At 43.9% G+C, this 23,546-nt stretch overlaps 1 protein-coding gene across 7 annotated transcripts in view; it reads left to right on the top strand.

Annotated features, from left to right (window-relative positions):
• Positions 1–23,546, top strand: part of PIK3AP1 (phosphoinositide-3-kinase adaptor protein 1) — a 1,621,635-nt gene that overhangs the window by 1,090,493 nt on the left and 507,596 nt on the right. For all 7 annotated transcript variants that reach the window (XM_085603661.1, XM_085603665.1, XM_085603660.1 and 4 more), the window contains one exon: positions 533–715. In XM_085603661.1, coding sequence (XP_085459787.1) covers positions 533–715 — 183 coding nt within the window. The remainder of the gene's footprint in view (positions 1–532; positions 716–23,546) is intronic.

A 23,546-nucleotide genomic window follows, 5' to 3' on the forward strand; every position in this document is an offset into this window, starting at 1 on the left:
ACTACCATTTTATGTTTGTGCTTCTCACACTGCGAGAAAGCAGAAGGGTATGCCTGGTTGGTCGGGTTGGGAGGAGTGGCTTGCCCAATGTTACAGCTCCTGGCTGTTTGGGGCCAACCAAACCAATCATGCGCACTCTGCATTTTATCCATGTAGGCTGCATGCAGCCTACATAGAGAAAATGGCCTCCCCATTCCATTGTTGTGATTTTCTTAGGGGAGGGGAGGGAGGCTACCTGCTTCCTGTTCAGCGGGAGAGCAGGAAAACGGGTCCCAGCCAGGAGCTGTGACGTTCCGGGACCCGGGAAGGTAAGTTTCTTTTTTTAATATTATTTACCCGCGCAAACCCCCGCCCGCGAGTCCTGCTGGCCGCGACTGGTTAGCAGGGATGACCGTAATGGTTTGTTCTGACTTTTCTCAAATGTTTCCTGCATAAGACGTCCCTCACCCATGTATTCATCAAGCGCATATGCACACACTAATGTAGATTTGCCCTAACTTTGCTTTCACCTTTTTGGTGTGTTTTGTGTTAGACAGCAGCCCGAGTGTTTCTGAGGACACAGACCCTTTTGACAAACTTTGTGAAGATGGCAGTCAATCTCATTTGATAAAATATGGTACCATGCTTCCAGAGACAATGAAGAGACGTCCTGAGCCTCTGCCAAGGACTGAATCCTTCAAGAGTACCGAAGAAGATGAATTGTACATTTCAAAAGGTACATGTACAATCGCAACTTTCTTACTGCTTTGAGGTTTTGTTTTGGTTAGAAACTTGCACCACAGCAGATTCCTTTTGACACCTTTGTCATTTGTAAAGCGGCAGTCGAAATATCACTTGCATTTCATTAGAACGTGTTGTTATAGTACAATTTACCAGACTGTTTATATAATACTGTTGGTCTCTATTTGCTACTGTGGATGCGTGCTTCTTGGCAAAGGGCTAAGAGAATCCAATAAACGTTTGCCTCTGCTCCTGTAGTAGCAAAAGCTAGATTGTTTCAAATTATAATAGAAACAATGCGTTCTATGAACCTCTAATGACGTAATTAAATATCTGTGAATATATGAAAGAGACTATGTACACATCCTGAAGTTTAATAATAAATAGCAGTTAAGAACAGGATATACTAGAAGTCAAGAGTGAAGGAATCATGTTGCCTTGCTTTGCATCAACACTACAGTTAACACTAAGGGTGTTCCGCTTAGTGTTGACTGTAGTATTGACACTAAAGTAAACACTAAGGGGAGTGCAAATTGTGGACTGCATGTACCATCATGTAAAGTAGCAACATTTTCTGGGCTATGATGTAGGGTCTGGCCACACCCTTTTCCCTGTTCAAACTGATTTCCACCATTTATCAAATGTTCCTAATGTTCCTTTTTGGAAAACTGTGCATTCTGGCCCATTGATTACACTTCATCCAACCCGAGCCGGAGAGTACGGCCCGGGTGCAGAGAGTATGGCCCAAGCCAGAGATTCCGGCCCAACTGCAGATGTAAAGATACGACTCATAAATGACATCTGTGAATACCAAAAGTCATTTAGTTAGACTTTTGTCTCAGATTGCCTTTGTGAATCAGGCCCCATGACCGGTGGGGCGGAATCTGCAATGCAACGCCACACAGAATATCTGATTCATTACCCTCAGTGCCCACTGCATACAGCTCACGATAGTAGTGCAGGAACGCCACATTAATGTCTTCCTGCATGAACATGTCTTGGCCCACTGAATCTCGAATCTGAAGGATAGTGTGGCCCCTTGTCTCCTCCCGAAGAAGCCAGAATAAGATGCTCCTCAATTTGTACATCTCACAATAGTAGTGCAGGAGAACCATGTTGATGTCTGCCTGCATGAACTTGTTTTGGCTCACTGAAACTCGGCTCTGAAGGATAGTGTTCCCCTTGTCTCCTCTCGAAGAAGCCAGGCTAACATGCTCCCTCCACTACTATCTGGTTTGCCCTTCCTTGACAGCCCAGCTACTTCCCTCCGTACAGACCCCAGTTCCTTCCTTAACTCCCAATTCTCTGTGCAAAAAGCAGTTGTGTAGTAATAGTATCTAAAATAGAGGTAAGGACAGTATTGGTATCCATCGCCCAGGCTAGGTACATAACGTGGGTCTGACAATCTCTCAGGTTTGCCAGATTGAAACACCACTGACCTTTATGATCACACCAGTGGGGCTGTCCAACCACTCACCCTTGTGTTAACTACCACAGAGTGAAAGTAGGCCACTACTTTGCAAGACAACACACAGTGGAAAAGAGGAATGCATAAAATAAAAGGAAGGCCTCTTCTGAAGGATTCTCATGGGGAGTAGAAATGTTTACTCTCTGGGAAATACCAACCTTATGTGTGTTGCCCTGTATTCAAGAAAGTAGACAACAGTGTATTATCAATACTTTCTGAGTTCACAATCACCAAGAATATATACACTCTTCACCCACTCACATCCATACTTCATGCAGCTTTAGAAAGGCAAATCATAACAGGAGAATTCATACTCATAGTCCCAATATGGAATCCGTGCAAGATAAATAAATCAGATCTTGAAAAGGATATATATAAAGTACTGTACCACAGAGAATGATCCTTCTCTGGATTTGAGGCCAAGAAATCAGTCAAGAATGTAAATAGAAGCAAAATGATGGCTGCTTATGTGCCAGCACAATGTTCCGGCATCCTCTCTCCAATTGATAGCACAGAGAAGAGGATAAGAATCTGGAAGGCTCCGACGTTGCACTGGGCAACACGATACTCTGCATCCCAGTGAGAAGATTCAGCCAAGCGTAGAGCTACGACTCAACTCTGTGAGTGAGAGAAAACGAGCCGGCCACCGATGTGCGGCCGGCAACTTCCACGCATCAAGAAATGCCTGAACAGAGGACGTGAACAGCTCGCCCCCTCCTGGGACGAAAGCCAAGGCAAAAAGGCTACAGGGAAAGTCCATAGTCGAACAAGTTTGCAAAACGGAAGGATATCTTGAACTGTGTCTACTTCAGAAACGGATTGTCAAACACTGGTCTATCCTACGGGTGTGGTTTATATAGTGCTTGCCAATTACGTAGTGATCACAGGAAATAACTTTGCTGACTGCACTGATGTCTTCTGGGAGTTGTAGTTCGATTTCCTTCTCGTAACTGATTTGTCCTCTATCAACACCGCACCCCAGTCATATAGTGATATGTAAGTGGTGTGAGCTTAGATGTGTGGAGATACCACCTGACCTGGGACCCATCCTACGGTCCACAGCCATAACAGTATTCCACCCGCAAAGACTGCCGTCTCAACGGTTGTCCTGCTTTCAAAGGATTTTGTTCATCAAAGCGTCTTACTAGAATTGAACAGTGAAGATTGTGGACAGGTTCCCAAGTCCTATCCTCTGGTCCGAAACCCTTCCAATCCACTAGGTAGTATACCCACCCTCTCTATGAGCTTGGAATCTAGAATGCGATGTACCTCATACTCCAATTCTCCATCAATCTCTATAAGAAGTGGTTTGATTAGCAATCTGGTGTGTATAGGGCAGGACTGTTTTAGCAAGATACATGGAGCACAGGGTGTATGTGCCACGAAGGGGGTGAGGCCAATTTCTTGGCTTCTGGATTCACTATCTTTTCGTTGCTATAAGGGCCTATATATTTGGGTTACAGTTTATTGACCCCCTTCAGGTCTAATTTGTTTGTGGCTAACCATACCTTATCCTCTACTTGATATGACGGTTCTCTTGAGCGTTTTCTATCTCTGTCTCTTTTGTCTTAAATAAATGGTTCCTGGCATCTAGAAGCACTGCATGAAGATGAGCATGATGTTCATAAAATAAGGGATGACTGGAGGAGATTGACAATTGAAAGGGAAGCATGTTTGGATGATATCCGTTTAAACAAAAGAAAGTAGAGCACCCCGGTGTGGAGTGCTCAGCATTATTATATGCGAATGCTGCCATCCATAACAACGTTCTCTATGCTACTGCGTGCTGCAAGGTGAAACATCTGAAATATTGTTCCATTGTTAGGTTTAGGCGTTCCTCTTTACTGCCCGTCTTTGAATGATAACTGGTGGATAGTCGAGGGTCTATTTTCATGGCTTCACCTAACAGGTGCCAAAACCGTGAAGTGAACTGGGATCCTCTATCAGGAATTAGCACATCAGGTATGCCATTGGCTCATATGATATGTTGTAGAAAGGTCCTTGCAAGTTCGGAGGATGTAGGAACCTGACTCATAGGAATTAAATAACCCATTTTAGTTAAATGATCGATGACAACAAGAATTACAGTATGCCCTTCACTGAGGGGCATTTCCATGATGAAGTCCATTGAAACTGTGTGCCACGGGCTAGGAGGGACAGATATAGGATGTAACAACCCAGCTGGTTTTATGTGACTGCAACCCCCCCCCCCCCCCCCCTCGGGCACATATGGTACATTCCCTAACTTACTTTTTTGCAGCTTGACAGAACGTAGGCCACCAAAAGTGTTGCTTGATGGCTGCAATGGTTTTATATATACCCATGTGTCCTCCTAACGTAGAATCATGGATCCAGGTTAAGACTTGATGTTGCAAGCCTTCATCAGGTACATATAAGGCATGCAAGTGGTATAGTAAATCATCCTTCCATGAACGATGTTCCGGTTCTTCTTGTAACCAGGCCTGTTGATGGTTATCTGCTAGATACATTTTTAGATCTTTCAAGAAGTCGTCTGAGGTTATCACTGCTATTTCACCATCCAGGAATTACGCTTTTTGGAGAATTCTTGATGGTTCCCGGACTGGTTCAGTGTCCTCCTGGACTGAGAGATCAGATCAGGAGAGTGCATCTGCTTTGCCATTTTGGGGACCTGGTCGATGCTTGATAATAAAATGTAATCAGAAAGAAAAGAGACCATCACAGTTATCATGGAGTAAATGCCTGAGCCGTCTTCAAAATTAGCAGAATTCGGTGATCTGTATAGCTGTCAATTGCAGACTTGGCTCCCAGCAAATAATGCCTCCATTTTTCACAGACCATTTTTATTGCTAGTAGCTCCTTATCTGTGATGTTGTAATTTGTCTTACAGGGAGCGAGTTTTCTTGAGTAGAAGGTTACATGGTGTAGTTGTCCTGTTTCAGGATGTCTCTGGGACAAAACTCACCCTAGCGCATACGGGGAGGCATCAGTTTTTACCACAAATGGCAATTGGAAATCTGGATGTCGCAATATGGGAGCCTGTGTGAAGCGGGCTTTCAATTCCTTAACGGTCTGTTCTGAATCATCTTCCCACACATTGTATACCTTTTTTAAGTAGACGAGTTGAATGCGTTGAATGATTCTTGACAAATACTTGATGAATCGCCTATAGAAATTGGCAAAGCCCAAAAAGCTTTGCAATGCCTTAACACTTGTAGGTGATTTCCACTGCGTAATGGCCAAGACATTTCTGGTATCCATTTGTAATCCCCTTGTATTGGGAACATATCCTAGAAATTCTGTCTCAGAGGCATGTAACAGACACTTCTCAAGTTTTGCATACAGGAAATGTTTTTGCAGTCCGTCTAATACCGCTTTTACAGGAGATATATGTTCATGCATGTTTGAAGAGTAAATGAGAATGTCGTCGATATAGATGAAGCAAAACACCTCCAAGAAACCTCGAAGCAAATCATCCATGAAGTATTAGAATGCTGCAAGAGCATTACACAGTCTGAAAGGCATCACTTGGTACTCGAATAACCGAAACTTAGTTCAGAATGCTGTCTTCCATTCGTCATCCTGCTTCACTCGCACCAGGTGATATGCTCCGCGAAGATCCAACTTAGTGAAGATTTTGGCTCCATTGAGTTGATCCAGCAACACAGGTATAAGGGGCAATGAATAACGGTTTTTAATGGTTATTCTATTGATTGCTCTATAGTCAATGCAAGTCCTCTAGTCTCCTTCCTTCCAAAGAATAAAAAAGAGAGGGGAAGAAGCTGCAGAAGATGAAGGTCGAATGAATCTCATAAAGGTATTTCCACAGATGTTGTGTTTCAGGTTCAGTTAAATCATGAATCTGGCTAGATGGAATAGCAGCCCCTGGAATCAAATCTATTCTGTGGCAGTACTCCCTGTGGGGGGAGTTGACTGGCTCTTTGTTTATTAAATACAGATTTGTACTGTTCATACTCAGGAGGTAAGGATGTTATCCATCCTGCGGTACACAACCATAACACCGCCTGATAGTGCATAGTAAGGGGCAGTAGTCTGAATAAGTCTATGCCATGTACCAGCCTCTCATTCACAGCATTACAACATAACACCCTATCCAGCCGTACCTCAAAGTTATGCAAGTCAGCCTGATAGAAGTAAGCCCAGACCCTGGGGTTGCGTGCCCCTCCAACAATATACAAGGTCCCATTGATGTGCCCAGGCGCAAAAGGTTCCCTCCAATTTATGTGCAGGCGCCAAGCACAGTGGGGGTGGGTTTACCTGTACGACGTTAAGTCTGCCATGCAATTGAAGTCTCCCCCACTATATTCAAATAAGGCAGCATTGCCAGCAGGAGGGGCATCAAGCTATTCAGAAACAAAGGTTGGTCAGTATTTGGGGGATAGATATTTAGCAAGGTGACATCTTTGCCGTCTAATGTTCCCAGGACCAACACATAACTGCCCTCAGGGTCGGTGACTGCCTTATGCCATTGAAAGGGCACCCCGGGTCTGTCCAAATAAAGGCCCTCCTCACAAATGTGGAGTAAGCAATGTGGTACAGTTGACTTAACCATCTCTTTCATAGAGCTCTGCCTCAGAATCCAACAGATGTGTGACTTGCAGAAACGCAACCTGCGCCCCCCCCTCCGCTTTAAGTAGGCTAGGACATTATAGTGCTAAGAGGGCCTGCACATTACAGGTGACCAGTTGGATTTTGTCAGCCATCCAGACGCGCACTCACATATCCCAGTGAGCCATGGCACCCCACGCCAGCCACATAACTGAAGCTCCCAAAACTGTCACACATGCTGCACACCCACCACCAGCAAACAAAACAAAATAAAAAATCAAGATAGGCAAATAGCCTATAAATTAGGGACAGTCAACGAGGGCCAACCAAGTCTCAGAATGCTGAGTAGAGAAAAAAGTCCAACAGTCCAATAGTCAAACAGTGTGCAAAACAGTGAGAAAATCACACATAGCACAGGCACCGCTGTATTTGCCCGGCTCCCCGCCCCCAGCGAGAAGAAGAAAAGAAAAATGGAGACAACGAAGCACATAAGAATATAATACACCCACCACATTGCAGCACCACAAACGAGGCAGGCACCTCCCAAAACATAGCTGTTACCCAGCTAAGGTTCAAATAATGTAATCTGCCATGCCTAGGGTGACTAAGCATGGAGGAGCCCTCCGCTCTCTCTGGTACTCTGACAACCTTAATGTTATTACGGTGGGCCCTCCCTTCTTGGTCGTCCAACCTGGCAGCTAGTCCCTGAGTGTGTGCCTCCAATTTCGTTAGGCAACTTTTTGTATTTTGGGCCTCAAGCGCTAAAGTTTAGACTGTTGCCTCCAGAGCAGACACTATTTCCACCACTTTCTTAGAGTCCGCACAGATGAGAACTAGCTCGATTGCAAAAGAGTCAATCTTGACCTCCAGTAGCCACAGCCACAGCCTCATTTCACCAGCCATACTCCCGCTGTGAGCAACTCTTCGCCTTTGGGGACTCGGAGTCTCAGCAGCCTTTGCCAGTCGCAAACGCCGTGCTTAAAAGCGCACCGGGAGTCCAGGGTCATTGTAGCCACAGCCTCATTTCACCTGCCATACTCCTGCTGGGAGCAACGCTTAGCCTTTGGGGACTTGGAGTCCCAGCAGCCTTTGCCAGTCGCCGGCGCAGTGCTTAAAAGTGCACCGGGAGTCCAGGGACATTGTAGCCACAGCCTCATTTCACACGCCATACTCCCGCTGGGAGCAACGCTTCGCCTTTGGGAGGCTCGGAGTCCCAGCCACAGCCTCATTTCACCCACCATACTCCCGCTGGGGGCAACGCTTCGCCTTTGGGAACTTGGAGTCCCAGCAGCCGTTGCCGGATGCCAATGCCGCGCTTAAAAGCGTGGCGGGAGTCCCGCGGCGTGGGATGGGAGCGGGGATGGGAGCGGGGACGAGACCGGGGAAAGGGCAGGCCTGTCCACGCCCATCGGAGCCCGGAGGAGGCTGGGCTGGGCCAGCTCTCTATCGTCCAGCAATCATCCTAAGGTACTGTGCTTTTAAACATTTTGACATAATGGTGAAGAGGAAAGGCCCTATGGAGAAAGCGGGTGGGGGGACAGTAGCTACACTGGATGCTTTTTTATCCAGAGCAGAAGCGTATTGACCCACGAAATAGAAATTACCCAAAGGTGACTATCTCTAGAGCCCCTTCCTCTTCCATCGAGGCCATCCGCAGGGAGCCCCCAGGAGGAGGAGGCTCCCCACACGCAGTCAACAACACCTCCCAACTCACCAAGCTCTTGGGCGAGAATTCGGATATCTCCACCGGTTGCGCATGCCGCAACTAGCAGGGGGCCTGCATATTCCCCTCACAATGACCACTCCAATGACCCACAAGCTAAGCAATGAAGGGGCCGAGAAATCCTGAAGCCTAGGCCCAAGCCAACTACTTTAAATCGAGGCCAGAAACCCAAGTGAGGAGACCCTAAGATGCCCACAGAGATCCCGGCATCACCATCCTGTACAAATATTGCACCTCAATCCGTAACATTGGACGAAGCGTTCTGTGCTGGAGTAAGTAATCTGTTGTCTGCTTTTCTAGAGCCTATCCTATCCAAATTGTCAGCTATTAGAGAGCGTTTATAGGGCTGGAGGCTCAAAATGCTTTGCTTCATCGTCCGCCTGACCCCCAACTCACGGAGCGGGTATCTGTCATTGCGGATAAGTCCTTAAGTCAGGTCCGCAGCAACCTGGGCATGCCGGGCCGGCTTCGTCCTGCTCTATACCAGCTACTGCTACTGCTACATTGTCCGGTGGGCCGCTTCCTATGGATACAGTTTGTCACAATACACTCAGCGAAAGCCAAATTCCACTGCCACCGGGTATAATGGGCCTTGTACACCAGGCTTCCAGAGTCGCGGGGGACACGGGTGGTGAACCACAGATAACTCAACCACTATTTAGACCATAGGCGAGCACTAATAAACAAGTACACCCAGTGCAACAAGTTTTACATCCTCCGCCCACAGCTTCAACCTTAGTCCTAGTTTTGGCAAATGTACCACCACTCTGTATCAACCAGCCCGAATACACTCTACAGCTAATGGACAAATGTTTGCATTGGATTTCAAACCACCTAATGGATATAGGAATAAGAAACTACCCCCTGTCCCTTGAGAATATTATGGCCTGGAGAGTGGGTTGTGTGTGCAGCTCTCCTAAATCCAGTGATGGTTACTGTGTTGTGGTTAACTATAATAGCGTACAAGTGGTCAATACCCTCTAAAGTAATTGTCGTAGACTGGCAGATAGGAGTACTCAGATCTTACCCTTATCCTTGGAATACTTTTATAAGCAGGATCTAATACAGCCCTTGGGGCAAAGGCAAAAACAAGGCATCCAACCATGCCAGTGGAAAAGCTATAGCAGCACTGTGGGGGTGGGCTTCATAATAAATTTGCTGCCCTATCAGATTTGGAGACTTGTGACTGACTAACCCCAGTTAGCCGTTCTCTTGCCGAAATTACCAACCCTCCAGGTAACCAAGCCCCTATGACCCAGGGAAGCCCGCTAAGCCTTCAAATACTGAGTTTTGCTAATACTAGTAAGACCTGATTAGACTCTTGGAACGTGGCAAGAATCACCCCTAAATAGAGGAGACAAGCAAATGCATAAAATCTGGCACCCCTTGAACTCGTCTTTGTCTCGGGAGACTGGTCCTACTACACAGCTGCCGTTGGATCAGTGTCAGGCAGAGCAAACGGTGGACTATTAACTTTAATATTTAACACTCTGCAAGGCCTGATAACAAAGTACGCCTCATTCATGGCTGCATAAGACCTAAGGGTGAATGAATCATAATCCTTCATCATTATAGCAGGAACAGGTAAAAGTTCAAAATCCCCTTATTTCCATCTGGGACCAAAGAAAATTGAGGTAGTAGAATCCTTTCCATACCTGGGAGCACTATTTGATAAAAAATCATTCTTGGGTAAACCTGGTGACTGCCAGAGCCCTAGGTATGGAAAGAAGTCTCCAAGCGATTAAGGGCTTTGATAAGAAGCTAGATGCAAGTCCCTTGGACCCAATTAAATAGATATACCTTGCAAAATCAAAGTCACCAGTAACATATGGGACGGGAGTATGGGGCATGGCTCAAATTGGAAAACTCCAAGCAATAGAAGAACCATTTTTTAAAAACAGTGTCGCTCCCTCAGTCTTTATCCAAGTATATCTTACATAGCGAGCTGGGGCTGCCCTATATGGTAGACTCAATCAGATTGGCACCAATTTTGATATGGATCTCAATCTGGCGTAGGACGACTGTTGACCTAACGCAGCGTATAATTGGTGATTGTATGAAACTGTAGCATTACAATAGGAGCAGCTGGCTCAGATATGTAGAGGCTGGCCTCAGCGCAATTGGGCAGGGTGATTTATTCAGGAAACCTGAATCCTGCAGTTATGATTTTAATATGGGTAAATGAGCCATCCTGGGCACATCCAATATTATAGTTTTATTATGATCCCCAGCCGACAAGCCGAGCTCCAGATTGAGCATCTGCATTTCTTTGTGGTCAAACCCACAAGAATAACAAGAATCAGGATCATGACTCAATAGCAACAAATGTGTATTGAAATCGATTTAATTATATAATTGGCCTGAATTGATTGAGGAAATTACCTCAAATGTGTGATTGTAGATAGAAAATGTCAAGTTATTAAGTTCTGGAGAGAGGACTTGTGTAGTTGTGCAATCAGGGATGCCTTTGTCTTTGAGGTGGTGTGCAACCGATGCCCTAAGATGTGTTACAATTTTCACTAACATATTCAACAAACCTGCGATCCAACATGTAGAAACTACAGAATGGGGAATTACCTTTAAAGTATCAAGCTTGACCTGGGGTCTCCTACAAGTACCTTGGGAGCTACTGGTAGCTAGTCAGCACCCTAAGAGTACCTCTCAGAGGTGAAGGCAAGCCCAGTATCTCAGAGAGTCTTTGCATATTAAAGAAGGCAGCAGTGCTCATCTCCAGACCCTTGGAGTGACAGCTAAACAAACCAGTGCCAGGGACTTATGATAAGATCCAAACATACACACTGCGTTGGCCTATGGGGTCTGCCACTTGACCACCTGTATCCACTCTCAATTTAACTAAGAGGAATATGTACAAAACTTTTGTGTGTTCGGAGATGGGCCGCTTAGCACAATCGGCCTGTTTGTCATAGCAAAATGCAATTTCCAATGTACATACACCAAATTGTTACAGAATTGCAAGTTGGTTTCGTGACTTGGCATTTGGAAGAGGCGTATTTAGGGCGTGTCTTCCAAATGCCGAATTGCAGTAGTATTTATGAATGTTTTGCTACCAGATTCCAGTTACAAAACTTTCATTTTTTACCTGCACTTTTAAGAAAGTGGTAGGAAAGGGTCCCCTAGGGACCCCTTCAAGAATATATATAAAAAAAAAATAAGAGCAGGCAGTGGTCTCAATCTTAAACAATGTAATGTTTCATGTTTTCTTTTTAAACGCATCCGGTTTAAAAAAAATATTTGGTAAGAACTGCCATCGTCACAAGGAGATAGGCCATGTTGTAGGCCCTGCTGTATCAGAAAATGGGTGAACAATGGACATTGAAAGAAGAGTTGCAGTAGTAGCCTGATTCGTAACCAGTGCTGAACCACCAAAGTGTGGGACTGCAGGAGCCAGAGTGAAAATGAATTAGTTGGAAGCATGATCAGCCCAAGAGCTAAGGAGAGCAGGGTATTGATGCAGAAAAGAGAAAATTAAAAGCCTCATCTGCATTCATTTACATGTGTGTCTGTCATTTACATGTGTGTCTGTGTGACATTGTGTCCCTCCCTAATACCCAGCGTTGCTTCCTGGAAGGTATCCCCAGTGTCAAGAACTACCACATGTATATGCTAACACCCAACAAAAGGTTTTTATCTCTCCCTCAGTTGTGCCTCCTCATGCCATAATATTGCCACTGGCATAATAATGGTCATCCTTGAATGTTTGGGGCATTCTTGACCTTTTTGTGGCATCTTGACAGCCATCATTGACATATTCAGAGCATGACTGCCTTACTTTTGCCGTCCTTGACAGAACAGTGACCATTCTTCACATAATGATGGCCATGACTGATATATGGGGGGCATCCTAGCCATCGTGGTGTCCAGCGTTGCCAAAGTGGTGGTCCTGGTATAATAGTCAGCATTACTGGTATAATGCAAGTATCCTTGATGTTATGGTGAGCATCCATGGCCTATGATTGTAATACCTAGGCATTCCAAGCAGAATCTGTCCATTTGAGGCATCTTTACATTTGAGTACTCATTTAAAATGACAAGCTGATCTTTGGAGACTGTGTATTTCCTAAAAATTAAAACTAATATTTTAAAGAGAAAGATCAAGTTTTTTCAGAAAAGTGCAAGGGTAGCAACCGCTACCATAAGTGACATCACAGCAATAAAGAACTTATTTTCTTTTTCACTGCTGTGACTTAAGAGCTGTGAACGATTGTGAATTCAGGATTCACTCTAACGGCTCAGAGTGGAATTCAAATATATATAATTTAATGAAAGATATAATAAAGATATATCACCACACAGGAAGTACATAATATAAGTCCAGAAATTTCTGAAGAATATGCAGGGCCTCGACAACAGAAATTTGTTCACTCAGAGATATTTTGGATCGAAGTGGTGAGAACATTACAAAGGCAACTGAGCATAAAAAAGCTATATAATCCAAACATGTCTACAACGACTTATTACGTTTTTAAAACGGGCATTATATTGTATTAAGTTGTAGTTGCTTTTAGCCAAGTAAACAAGCATTGGCATAGCCAATAGGTCTCGCCTTTGGGACCTTATAAGTGTTTAGCCATGCAACAGTTACATAACTAAATACTTATAAGGTCCCATAAGAGAGACCTATTGGCTATGCCAAGCGGCGTTGCGGCCGCGAAAGTGAAAGTGATCGCGATTGAGATCGCGATCAAACATCAAAGCGGCCATGCGGCCGCGAAAGTGAAAGTATTTGCGGTAAAACGCGGCGCGCGCGCCCGCGCACATGCACTGTAGCTCTAGGCTGGCCTGGTAGCACTTTTTGGAGCCCTCTCAATAAGTCTCGCCAGACCAGCGCATGCGCTGGGTCAGGCGAGACCTAAAAATGGTGATGCATTTCCATGTGGATGTTCTGCTGCCCTTGCCCTTGAACTCATACCAAGGCCTCCTGAAGCAAATATAACATTCAGTAGTTATCTATGTGCTAATTTTATTTATCACAGAATCTTCTATGGCCATTGTTTAGTATATCTTAGGAAGCTTTTAAAAATAGAATTCTACCACGTTTAAATACCTCTGTCTATGTTTCAAAAGCACACATACCTGAGTTATGATGCCTACCAGGGACAAACGAAACCATCAATACAGGTTTGACCCATGCAACTAATCGGTCGATGGGCCTGCACTTATTGTGCACATTTCCTTCTGCTCTAACTTGTGCAGATGAATCATGCTAGATGATACATTAAATGTTTGCTATCAAATATCAAGTTTATTTCTTTATCAGTTATTTCTAATTCGAACAAATTGGAACATGCACATTATTGTACAATGTGTAACCTCCATACATTCTAATTCATGTGTGCCATGTTTCAAACCTCATTTATCCTAAGGTACAACTACCTAGAAAGAGAAAGAAAGAAAAAAGAGAACAGAAATATTTGCTGCACTTTATTTGTAACTCAACAATTGTCCTTTAAATGTAAAGACAAGTTTATCTAATATAACCTTCTCCCCCAACCGTGGCAGTGATCACATACTAGTATGATATTCATCTAAAATATGTTAAGAAGAAAATATCTGATCTGTAATGGGATGATGACGTTATGATTTCTTTTGATGAGCTGAAGAGGGATCTTTGCTTATCTAACTTAGAAATTGACAATTGCAGACTATCCGAGCAAACCCTACAAAATATGACTTTCACCATTAAAGGAGTGATTCTATACTTCTTTTTAATTACTAAATAGTTATAGGTGAAAGAATTGCATTTAAAGGTATCTATAATATGTAAACAGTTGTTCGATAATCCAGACTCAGATGTTAATGTTAGAGAAAAATAGAATAGACTGCTGTCAAAAGATTTGTGAAGAGGTGTAGCAAAATCATGGGGAAGCTATGTATGGTTCAGACATGCAGAAAAGTGGCCTTCATTTGAAAATATAAGAGCAAAACAATATTTGGAGGATGTATTGGTCAGCTTTAAAACTAAATTAGAGCTGCAGGGGTGTTGCCACTTGTTTCAAATGAGTCATGCTGTTCTTCATCTTACTACATCTAGTGCATTCATTAAGCCCTTATGGGATCATATTGCCAGAAGTAACTTGGTTTGTAATTCTGACTTCCAGTGCAACCAATATAGGACTCTTTTAAATGACATTCCTAGTGTTGTTGTCTGCATCCAGACAAGAAAGCATTGATGGGGAATGTCTTTATGATGGGTAAAATAATAATTGTATGCAATTTGCTAGTCTTTGTTGGTTTCAAGGTATGCTTTGTTAGCAATATAAGAAAGTTTTGTGGTAAGCGAAGGAAATGTATTATCAACCTAAATGAAATGTGTGATGAAAACACTTTCTTAAAGCAGTGAAAGTGCCTGTTTCGAAAAGAAGTCTACTGTCACCATAATGACTTGGTTACCTGCAGAAGGAGGTAGAGAGGAAATGAAATTGTTATGTTTCACATAGGTACCCCAGTATATGCTCAGGGAAACACCTAACCTTTCATCTATATTCTCCCCTACCATTACACTACATAACGGTTCTGGGGAATTACCTTTTACCTAGTTATGGTACAGCTTACAGGACTTGGGGTTTTCCCTGAAAACTAGCTTAATCCATTATGTATGAGGATTTTGGGTAACTCAGCAGGACTACCATCTCCTGCATAATAACTATGTATAAGGGTCATTCCTTCCGTCATCCTAAGTCCGACATGACACAGCAAGGTATAGCTCCTGAGGGTACCACTTTGGGTATATATACACAATCTCTTTGCTGAGGCAGGGTGAGGGGAAAAAGGACTTCCATGCTGAAACACTGACGCGAGACGCTGAGGTTCCTGCACGCAGACACTCCAGCTCAAGTTTAAGTTTATTTGATTTAGTTCTCGTCTGAGAACAACAAATATTTAAAGATTAAAGTTACATTTGGGTAATAAAATTGTCATTCTAATACAAAGTTAAAAATTATTTTAAAAATATATACATATTAATACACACAAATTCATTAGGCAGTGCCTTACAGAGAGAAATCAGGTTCTGAACAGAGTTAATTTTGCATTTTCGTTCTGATTGGTTTTAAAAATCTCTTCCTAGCTTCTACGATAGTCACGTTTGGGCAAACAAATAATAAGTGTTCTAAGTCTTGCACCCCGCCTTTACATAGATCACAGAGATTAGACACTTTTTCTTTTGGATACCACTTAAAAGTAAATAATTTCAGAGGCAGTATACCAAGACGGAGTAATATAATACTTCGCCTCACTACGTGATTTAAGTTAAAAAAGATATACTGTTGCATTTTCTTAAATACAATAGTTTCCATACATTGATAGTTCGGAGCAATGTTGGATACCAAGATCCATGCTTAACGTTGGTGTTAGATGTTTTAAAAAAAGTTTCAGATGTGCTGGTGACCAAGATTTCAACATGTCAAGAGTAACATTTGATAATTTAAAAGCGATAGATACATTTCTACAGAATACATAATTCGGCGATTTTTGCTCAAATGTCTCAATTTTTAGCAAGAATCGTAGAGTTCCTTGATCCTCATGATCAAACTTGTATACCCATCCTATTATGTTAGTGATCCCTCTTGCAAAAGAGATGACTAATGATAATTTGAGACGAAGAGCTTGTACCGGCACAGCTTGTGACGTCTTGGTCAGTTTCCGGAGGACTTTCCCTTCTTTCAGGTCACGTTGTTTCCATTGATTTATTGGAATATATTCTATTGCATATGATGGTACCCATGGAATCTTTGAGCTGAACACTTGTAGAAGAGAAGAGAAGTGACTTTGCCCAGTGGAGGAGTAAAGTCGTTGGAGAGCTCCTAGATGGACATCAGCTTTACGGCCCATGTTTTGCAAGTGTGTCAGATTTTGAAAAGATTGTGAAAAGATTCTCCCAAGATATGTATATTCCTTTACAATTTCCAGCGATTTTCCCCCTAAAGACCAGTTTTATTTAACGTAATGCTTCCTTCCTGTAAACGGGACGATTTTTGTTTTAGTGACGTTAGGTATTAAATAATTTTCTTCTGTATATTTAGTGAGTGCCTGCATATTCCTTTGCAGACCAAATGGAGTCAGATCTAAGATTACTACATCATCTGCATACATCATAGTGTGGAGTTTATAAGATGCAATTTTAGGTGGAAAATGATTAACCTGATTGAGTCTTTCCGGCAAGTCACTAAGGTATAAAGAGAACAGTATGGGAGCTAGGAGGCACTGTTGCCGCAGGCCGTTAGGTGTAGGTATTGGGCTGGTGACACTTCTCCCTCCCCATTTGGACTTGACACCATGTCCCGGAGTACAGTGATATTAAATGGAGGAGATATCTGAAATTCTCATTCTTTTGAGTTTATTCCATAGTTTATCTCTGTCTACCCTGTCAAATGCAGTCGTAAAGTCGACGAAGACTGCGTACACTACCTGTGACTTATTGATGGCATATTTTTCCTTTATTGTTTGCAGCACTGTGATATTGTCTGTAACCGAGTGTTTTGTTCTAAACCCGGCTTGATTTACTGGAATGGAACCAGTTGAAAATGCCCACTCTTTGAGATAGTCTAAAATAGCTGCCACAAATATCTTCCCAGTTGCGTCGAGGAGAGCTATCTGCCGATAATTGCAGGGCAGCAGCCTGGAGCCCTTCTTGTGGATTGGAATTACAATGCTCCCCTTCCAGGACTTTAGGATTTCCCCTGTTTCGAATATGTAGAAGAAAAGGCGGGCTAGAATCATGCTCCACTCTTTAGGGTTGCTTTTTAGGACCTTAATAGGAATTTGGTCAGGTCCCATTGCTGCAGGTGATCTTGCCTTTTTTATGTAATCTTCAATTTGAAGAAGAGATGGAGCCTCATTATCTGTAATTTTTCCTTTCCTCTTTTTGTATTAGAGTCTTACTTTCTGTCTTTTCATTTGTTTTGTATAAGTTGGTTATATATATTTCCCATTCTGATGGCGGGACTGGATTTGCTTGTAGAGATTTTTTTGTACCCATTTCAGCAGCTATTATGTTCCAGTAGGAGCGTTTATCGTTTTGTTTTGCTGCTATCTGTAGGTCCACCCATTTTTTCCTGTGTCTTTTTTCATTTTTTTTTTTTATCTCTTTTGCGATGATTTTTTGATTTATTGATTTCGTGTTTTCTTATTTCAGAGAATTGAAGAAATTGTGCCCTTATTAGTTTGTTTAATTCCGTTGCCTTTATTTCTGGGTTCCGTCTTTTTTTTTTTGCGTTTTTAGCGTTCGTTGTTTTGAATTTTCCTGCAAAAGTTGTACCAGTTTATTGAAAACAGCCTCAAAGTTTATCATTGGGTTTGTTGAGTGAATAGTTTGTAGTGGTTGTGCCGTCTCAATTATTTGCATTATTTTATTGAATGTTCTGGGATTCCATGATAGCCGCCCCTGGACCTGGTTTACCAGTACTGTACTTTGTAAGTCCATGAGATGCACCGGAGATGTTGGTTTTAGTCTTAAATCTGTTGTTAAGTGTAATATTGCATGATCGCTTCCTGTCTCAAACTTGATGTTTAATTGTAAGGCTGATCCGAACTGATCTAGACTACAAATCATGTAATCAAGAATTGAGGTATTAAGGCAACCTTTTCTTGTATAGGAAGCCAAAATGTCTCCTTCTGTATTGCCATTTAATATTACTCCATTCAGGATCGGAAGAGACAATACTAGAATTTTCCCCTCGTTTATCAGCTTTATTTCCTATAGGAAATTGTGGGATAGGTATTGCCAGAGCTTCTTTTTTTCCTAATAGGTCTATATATTTGCCCATTGAAGTCACCTTTTAGGAAAATAGACGGGAAATCATGGTCTTCTACCACCTTTTCGAGACCCTCAAACATTTCTATCGCTAAGGCGTCCATTTTAGATCCAGGGGGAATATAGACATTGAAAATGAGCAGTTTGTTCGAGCTTTCACTCAGGTCCATCCCGAATTTGATCTTGATGCATTGTATATTCTTTGAGCTCATTGGGAGGATTTCTTGATCCCAGTAATATTCTTCAGAAAGGAGAATTGCTATCCCTCTTTTTGCATGCCCACGGGCGACCGGTTCTGCTGGAATGTCATATACAAAATAGTCGTGGTGGTCAAAGGTTGTGATTGCCCAGGTTTCTTGTAAGACCACAATCCCCGGTCTATCTTCCGTAATTATTGCTATTTTTTTCTGGGTTTTTCCTGCAATGTTCCAGGAAGAGATGGTCAAACAATTGCTAAAAAGGGCACATGTTTTCCTGTCCCTGTTTGTTGCTGTTTAGATAATCTGCTATCCATGCCCATGTATTTTTGGTGGCTATATTTTCCTTCTTTTGTGTATTTTTGGTCCAGCTTCTCCTTACACCATTCGTAAGTGAGACTGATATATTTTCTTTGTAGAGATTTAAAGGGTTATTTGTGCAACTTTGGCTTCTGCATAAGTGCTGATTTGCAGTTGTAACGATTTCTTCTGGTTTTCTGTTTTTACTTTTTACTGGGGCCAAGTCGAATCCGTATTTGTGTAGAGTCATTATTTCTTTTAGTATAATACCCGGTATTACTGAAGACCAAAATTCTACGACAGCTGTTGTGGTTTTCTTTCTTTCCTGGGAAAGTTACTAATTTAATTTGTTTCTTGCTAATGACTGTAACGGTTGTATCCTTTGAAGTAGGTTTGTTATTCTCTCTCGATTTAGGGAATCTTCGCCCGAGGGGAATAGGTCCGTAATTTCCACGCTGCATGTTAGAATCTTCTGCGACTTAGTAGACGTCTTCCCTATCGATAGGTCCTGTAATTGGATGTTCTTTTGTGCCAGCGACTCTCTTTCAGTCGTTATTGATACAAAACTTGGGCCGATAGGGTTAAGGTGAGTGGCGTTTTCCCTTTTCTTTTTACGTTTAACTTTGTTTTTATTGACATTTGCGTCAAAATTGTACAAACAATGTTCAATAAGACATATGTAAGGCACTTGCACATCGGATCTGAATCATGTCCCCTCCTGCTAGCAGTGTTCTTCTTGTAACATGGCTACAACAAGGCCCCTCCTGTGCCGCAAGTGTGGCACCTTTGTGAAAGTCCATTATTGAGAACTGGTGATGTACTGCCTTTTAATGAAAGAAAAGAACCCCCTCATCACAACTCCCCCCTCCCTCCCCCGAACTGATGTGCCATTGTGCTGTGTTAAGGTGCAGCTTGACAAAGGTGAAATCAGGGGTCATCGGCCGTTTGTTGTGTTGTGGTGGCAAAGCTTGAGAGACGGAGAAGGCGGAGATATTTAGGACATGTGATCTCGTTCATCGACAAGAGAGAAAGCAATGGTTGCCAAGCATCCGAAACGCTGGCCATAGCGTTCGATAGGGAGGCCTGTCTGCGTTCCATTCCTATAATATACCATAGTTTATGTACCCACCCCAACCGTGTCGGTCTCATGGGGGAGCCCCAGTGTGATAGGATGTTCTGTGTTGTGGCTCCTAAAGCTATCCCCATTAGTCTGCCTCGTTTGGATTTAAGTGTTATGGGGTTGGGCAGCCCCAAAATCACAAACAGGAAGTCGCGGTATCTCAGTATCGAATTGGCAGTCAATGTCATCCAAAACTTCTTGCCAGTAATTCTGTAGCTCTCTACAGTCCCATAATACATGTACCAGAGGGCCATCCTTACCGCAGCCACGCCAGCACAGCGAACTTCGTGTTGGATTCCCCTTATGCAAGCGGGCCGGGGTCAGATGCCAATACATGGCCACCTAAACCGCTGACTCCCTACTAGCTATGTTACGTGCTGTATGATTCACGCGGTAATAGATGTCTATCCATTCTTTACTCGTCAGTTCTCTCCCTAATTCTTTCTCCCATCTCTGCTGACCTGCAGTGTGCTCCTTGGGGGTCCCACCTCTAAGCATATCGTAAAGCTCAGAAATCATTGCCCTATAAGTATTCTTGGTGTACAACCACTTCTTGAACTTAGTGAGTTTCCTAGATACGCCCGGGTGAACATCGGCGTGGAGGAGCCAGTGTCGGAGCTGGAAGTAGCAGAAGCGCTCTGTTTCCGGGAGCCCGTAGTCCGCTTTGAGGTCTAGAAAAGGGATGATGCCCTCTAGATTAAAGAGATGTGCTGCTGACCGCCAATCGGATGCTCTCCAGAATGAAAATGCCCTCGCATCCATGCCTGGGGAGAACTCCTTATTATCAAAAAGGGGTGTCATGGGAGAAGGAAATGTGGTCAGACCCCTATTTACTGCCACTCCATTCCATGCCTTTAGAAGTGACCTGGTGATAGTGGAGCCTCGGAGGCTGGGAGGTCTGTATATTCGTTAAAGAAAGGGGACCTTCCACAGGTCCAGTTGAGTTAACGCCCTATCCTGGAAAAGCCAACTCTTTTCGGATTCGTGACGTTTCCATTCGACAAGGTACCGCAGCTGAGCTGCGCGGAAATATTCTAGAACGTTGGGAATACCCAATCCCCCATCGTCCGGTCTCATATAGCTCAGATCCTTGCGTATGTGGGTTCTCTTCCCTCCCCTTATGAAATGATTGATGGCTTGCTGTAGAGCCTGTAGTATGCCCGGGGGTGGCCAAATCAGAATAGTCTGGAAGAGGTACATCGCTCTGGGTAGGAGAGACATCTTAACTGCTGCTACCCTGCCCAGCAGGGAGAGCGAGTGGCATTTCCAGTTATTTAGGTCTTTTGTGGTTCGCTAGAGGAATTTTGAATAATTGAGGTGTAGCGTCTGGGCCACAGACGCTGCCAGTTCCATGCCCAGGTAGGGGATAGAAGAATAAGTTGGTATACCCGCATAAGTCGTACCTTCGGAAGGAAGCGTTTGGCCGTCCGCCTGAAACCTAAGAATCGAGGACTTCCCCATATTGACTCGCAAACCTGAGACTTGTCCATAGTCCTCCAATTCTTTCAAGAAAGCGGGGACCAATCGGGCTGGGGACTCTAGGGAAGCAATGATATAATCAGCGTATAAACTAACGGTGTGTCGTTCTCCCCCAAAAGGGATGCCCACTATCTCCAGATTGTCCCTTATCCTCTGAGCCAAGGGTTCAACATAGAGGGCGAAGAGGAGAGGCGACAGTGGGAACCCTGTCGGGTCCCCCGTTGTATCTCAAAGGGCGTGGAAGTTACCCCGTTCACCCTAATGGAAGCCTTGGGGTTAGTATAGCAGCTCGATACCCACGCTCTAAACCTGTCCCCAAAACCAAAGTGTACCAGGGTCCTATCTAAGAAGCGCCAATCCACCCGATTGAACGCTTTTTCAGCATCCACTGACAGGAGGAGAGCATCCATCTTGGTGCAGTGAGCTTTGTCTATGAGATGAAATATGCGCTTAGTATTATCACTACTCTGCCGGGACTGTATAAAGCCAGATTGATCCGGGTCGATTATACCCGGCATAAGGGGGTCCAGGCGTTTCGCTAGTATACCCATAAACAGTTTTGAGTCGATATTAAGCAATGAGATTGGCCGATAGGAGCCGCATTTAGAGGCATCCTTGCCCAGTTTGGGTAGCACCACTATCGAAGCCAGTAACATCTCCTGGGGGATTGTGCTCGGGCCAGTGAAGGAATTAAAAAGTCTGGTAAGTATTGGAGCTATTGCTGGACAAAACATCTTATAAAACCCAGCCGAAAATCAATCCGGTCCTGGAGATTTCATGGGTTTAAGGCGGGAGATGACTCCTACCACTTGCTCTATGCGAATGGGGCAGTCGAGCGTCTCTCCGTTATGTTGGTTCAGTGCTGTCGTGTGTGCTTTTCAGAGGTAGGCATCTATATGTGGAATGGATGATGAGTCACCCCCATAAAGAGTAGCATAAAAGTCTCAAACTCTGTGCTATTTCCACGACATCAGTAAGCGTAACACCCTTAGGGCTTGTAATCTCCTTTACTTTACTCTGCTTCGTCTTCGCCCTCAGTCTACTAGCCAGCATCCGCCCTATCTTATCCCCCCCTATATAATATGAGTGTTTAAGGTGAAGGGCTGCATATTCTGCCCTGTCCAAGTTGAGCCCCACCAGCAGGGCTCGCGCATTCTTCAATTGCCGCCAAATCCTAGGCGCTCCCGTTCAGCTATGCACCTTCTCCAGCTCTAGCACTTGAGCGGTAAGTTCGTCCGGTTTGGCCTTGCGCTCCCTATTCTCTGCCGCTGATATAGCGATCAGTTCGCCCCATACTACTGCTTTAATTCCCCTCCACAGCGTATCATTAAATGTGTCTGGGGTGTCGTTGACCTCTAGATAATCTGTAATGCACTTGAGGATTTGCTCCTGCACCGCCTGTTTATGAAGCATAGTCTCCCTCAACCTCCAACTTCCCGCGCTATGTGGGGGACCCCCATGGTTACCACCACCGCATCATGATCTGACAGGGCCGCTGCTGTAATATAGACGTCTTTGATTGTCGCCTGAACCTCTGTTGAGCCAAGAAAGTAATCTAATCTAGCATAGGTGTGGTGTACATGTGAGTAGTGTGAGAATTGGGAGGCCTGAGGGTGAGACTCTCTCCACAGATCTATTAATCCCCTTTCCACCAACCATTGTTTGCCCTCTTCAGAGGCCTCCCCCACTTGGGAACTTCGACTGCCAGATCTGTCTGCGGTTGTGTCCATAACTAAATTCAGGTCGCCTCCCACCAGTATGAAGCGGTCCTGCGACTCCAAGACTGCTGATAAGGCAGTTCTAAGAAATGTCTCTTGGCCTGTGTTTGGTGTGTATACAGTCCCAATCGTTAAGGCTAGGCCGTTAATCCAAAAGCGGTATGCTAATAACCGCCATTTTATCTCTGTTATCCTGTCCCCCACCTACCCTCTACATTTCTGTGACACTAGGATTGCTACCCCCACCTTCTTGACTTGCGTAGAGGAAAAATATTGAAAGGGGAATACCGTGGATTTCAATTTATGCCAGTCTCGTGCTAGCAGGTGAGTTTCCTGCAACAGAGATATCTGCTCCTGAATTCTCTAGGTAGGTCAGTATGGAGCGTCTCTTATTGGGGCTGTTGAGACCCTTAACGTTAAGCGTGAGGACGGTTAATTCTGAGTCCCGCATGATTGGGGAAGGTGAATAGCGCTCTCCCAGGCTCGCGTTGCTAACATACG

Source organism: Triturus cristatus, chromosome 1_2 (assembly GCF_964204655.1).
Source record: "Triturus cristatus chromosome 1_2, aTriCri1.1, whole genome shotgun sequence".
In the NCBI taxonomy this organism is placed as follows: Eukaryota; Metazoa; Chordata; class Amphibia; order Caudata; family Salamandridae; genus Triturus; species Triturus cristatus.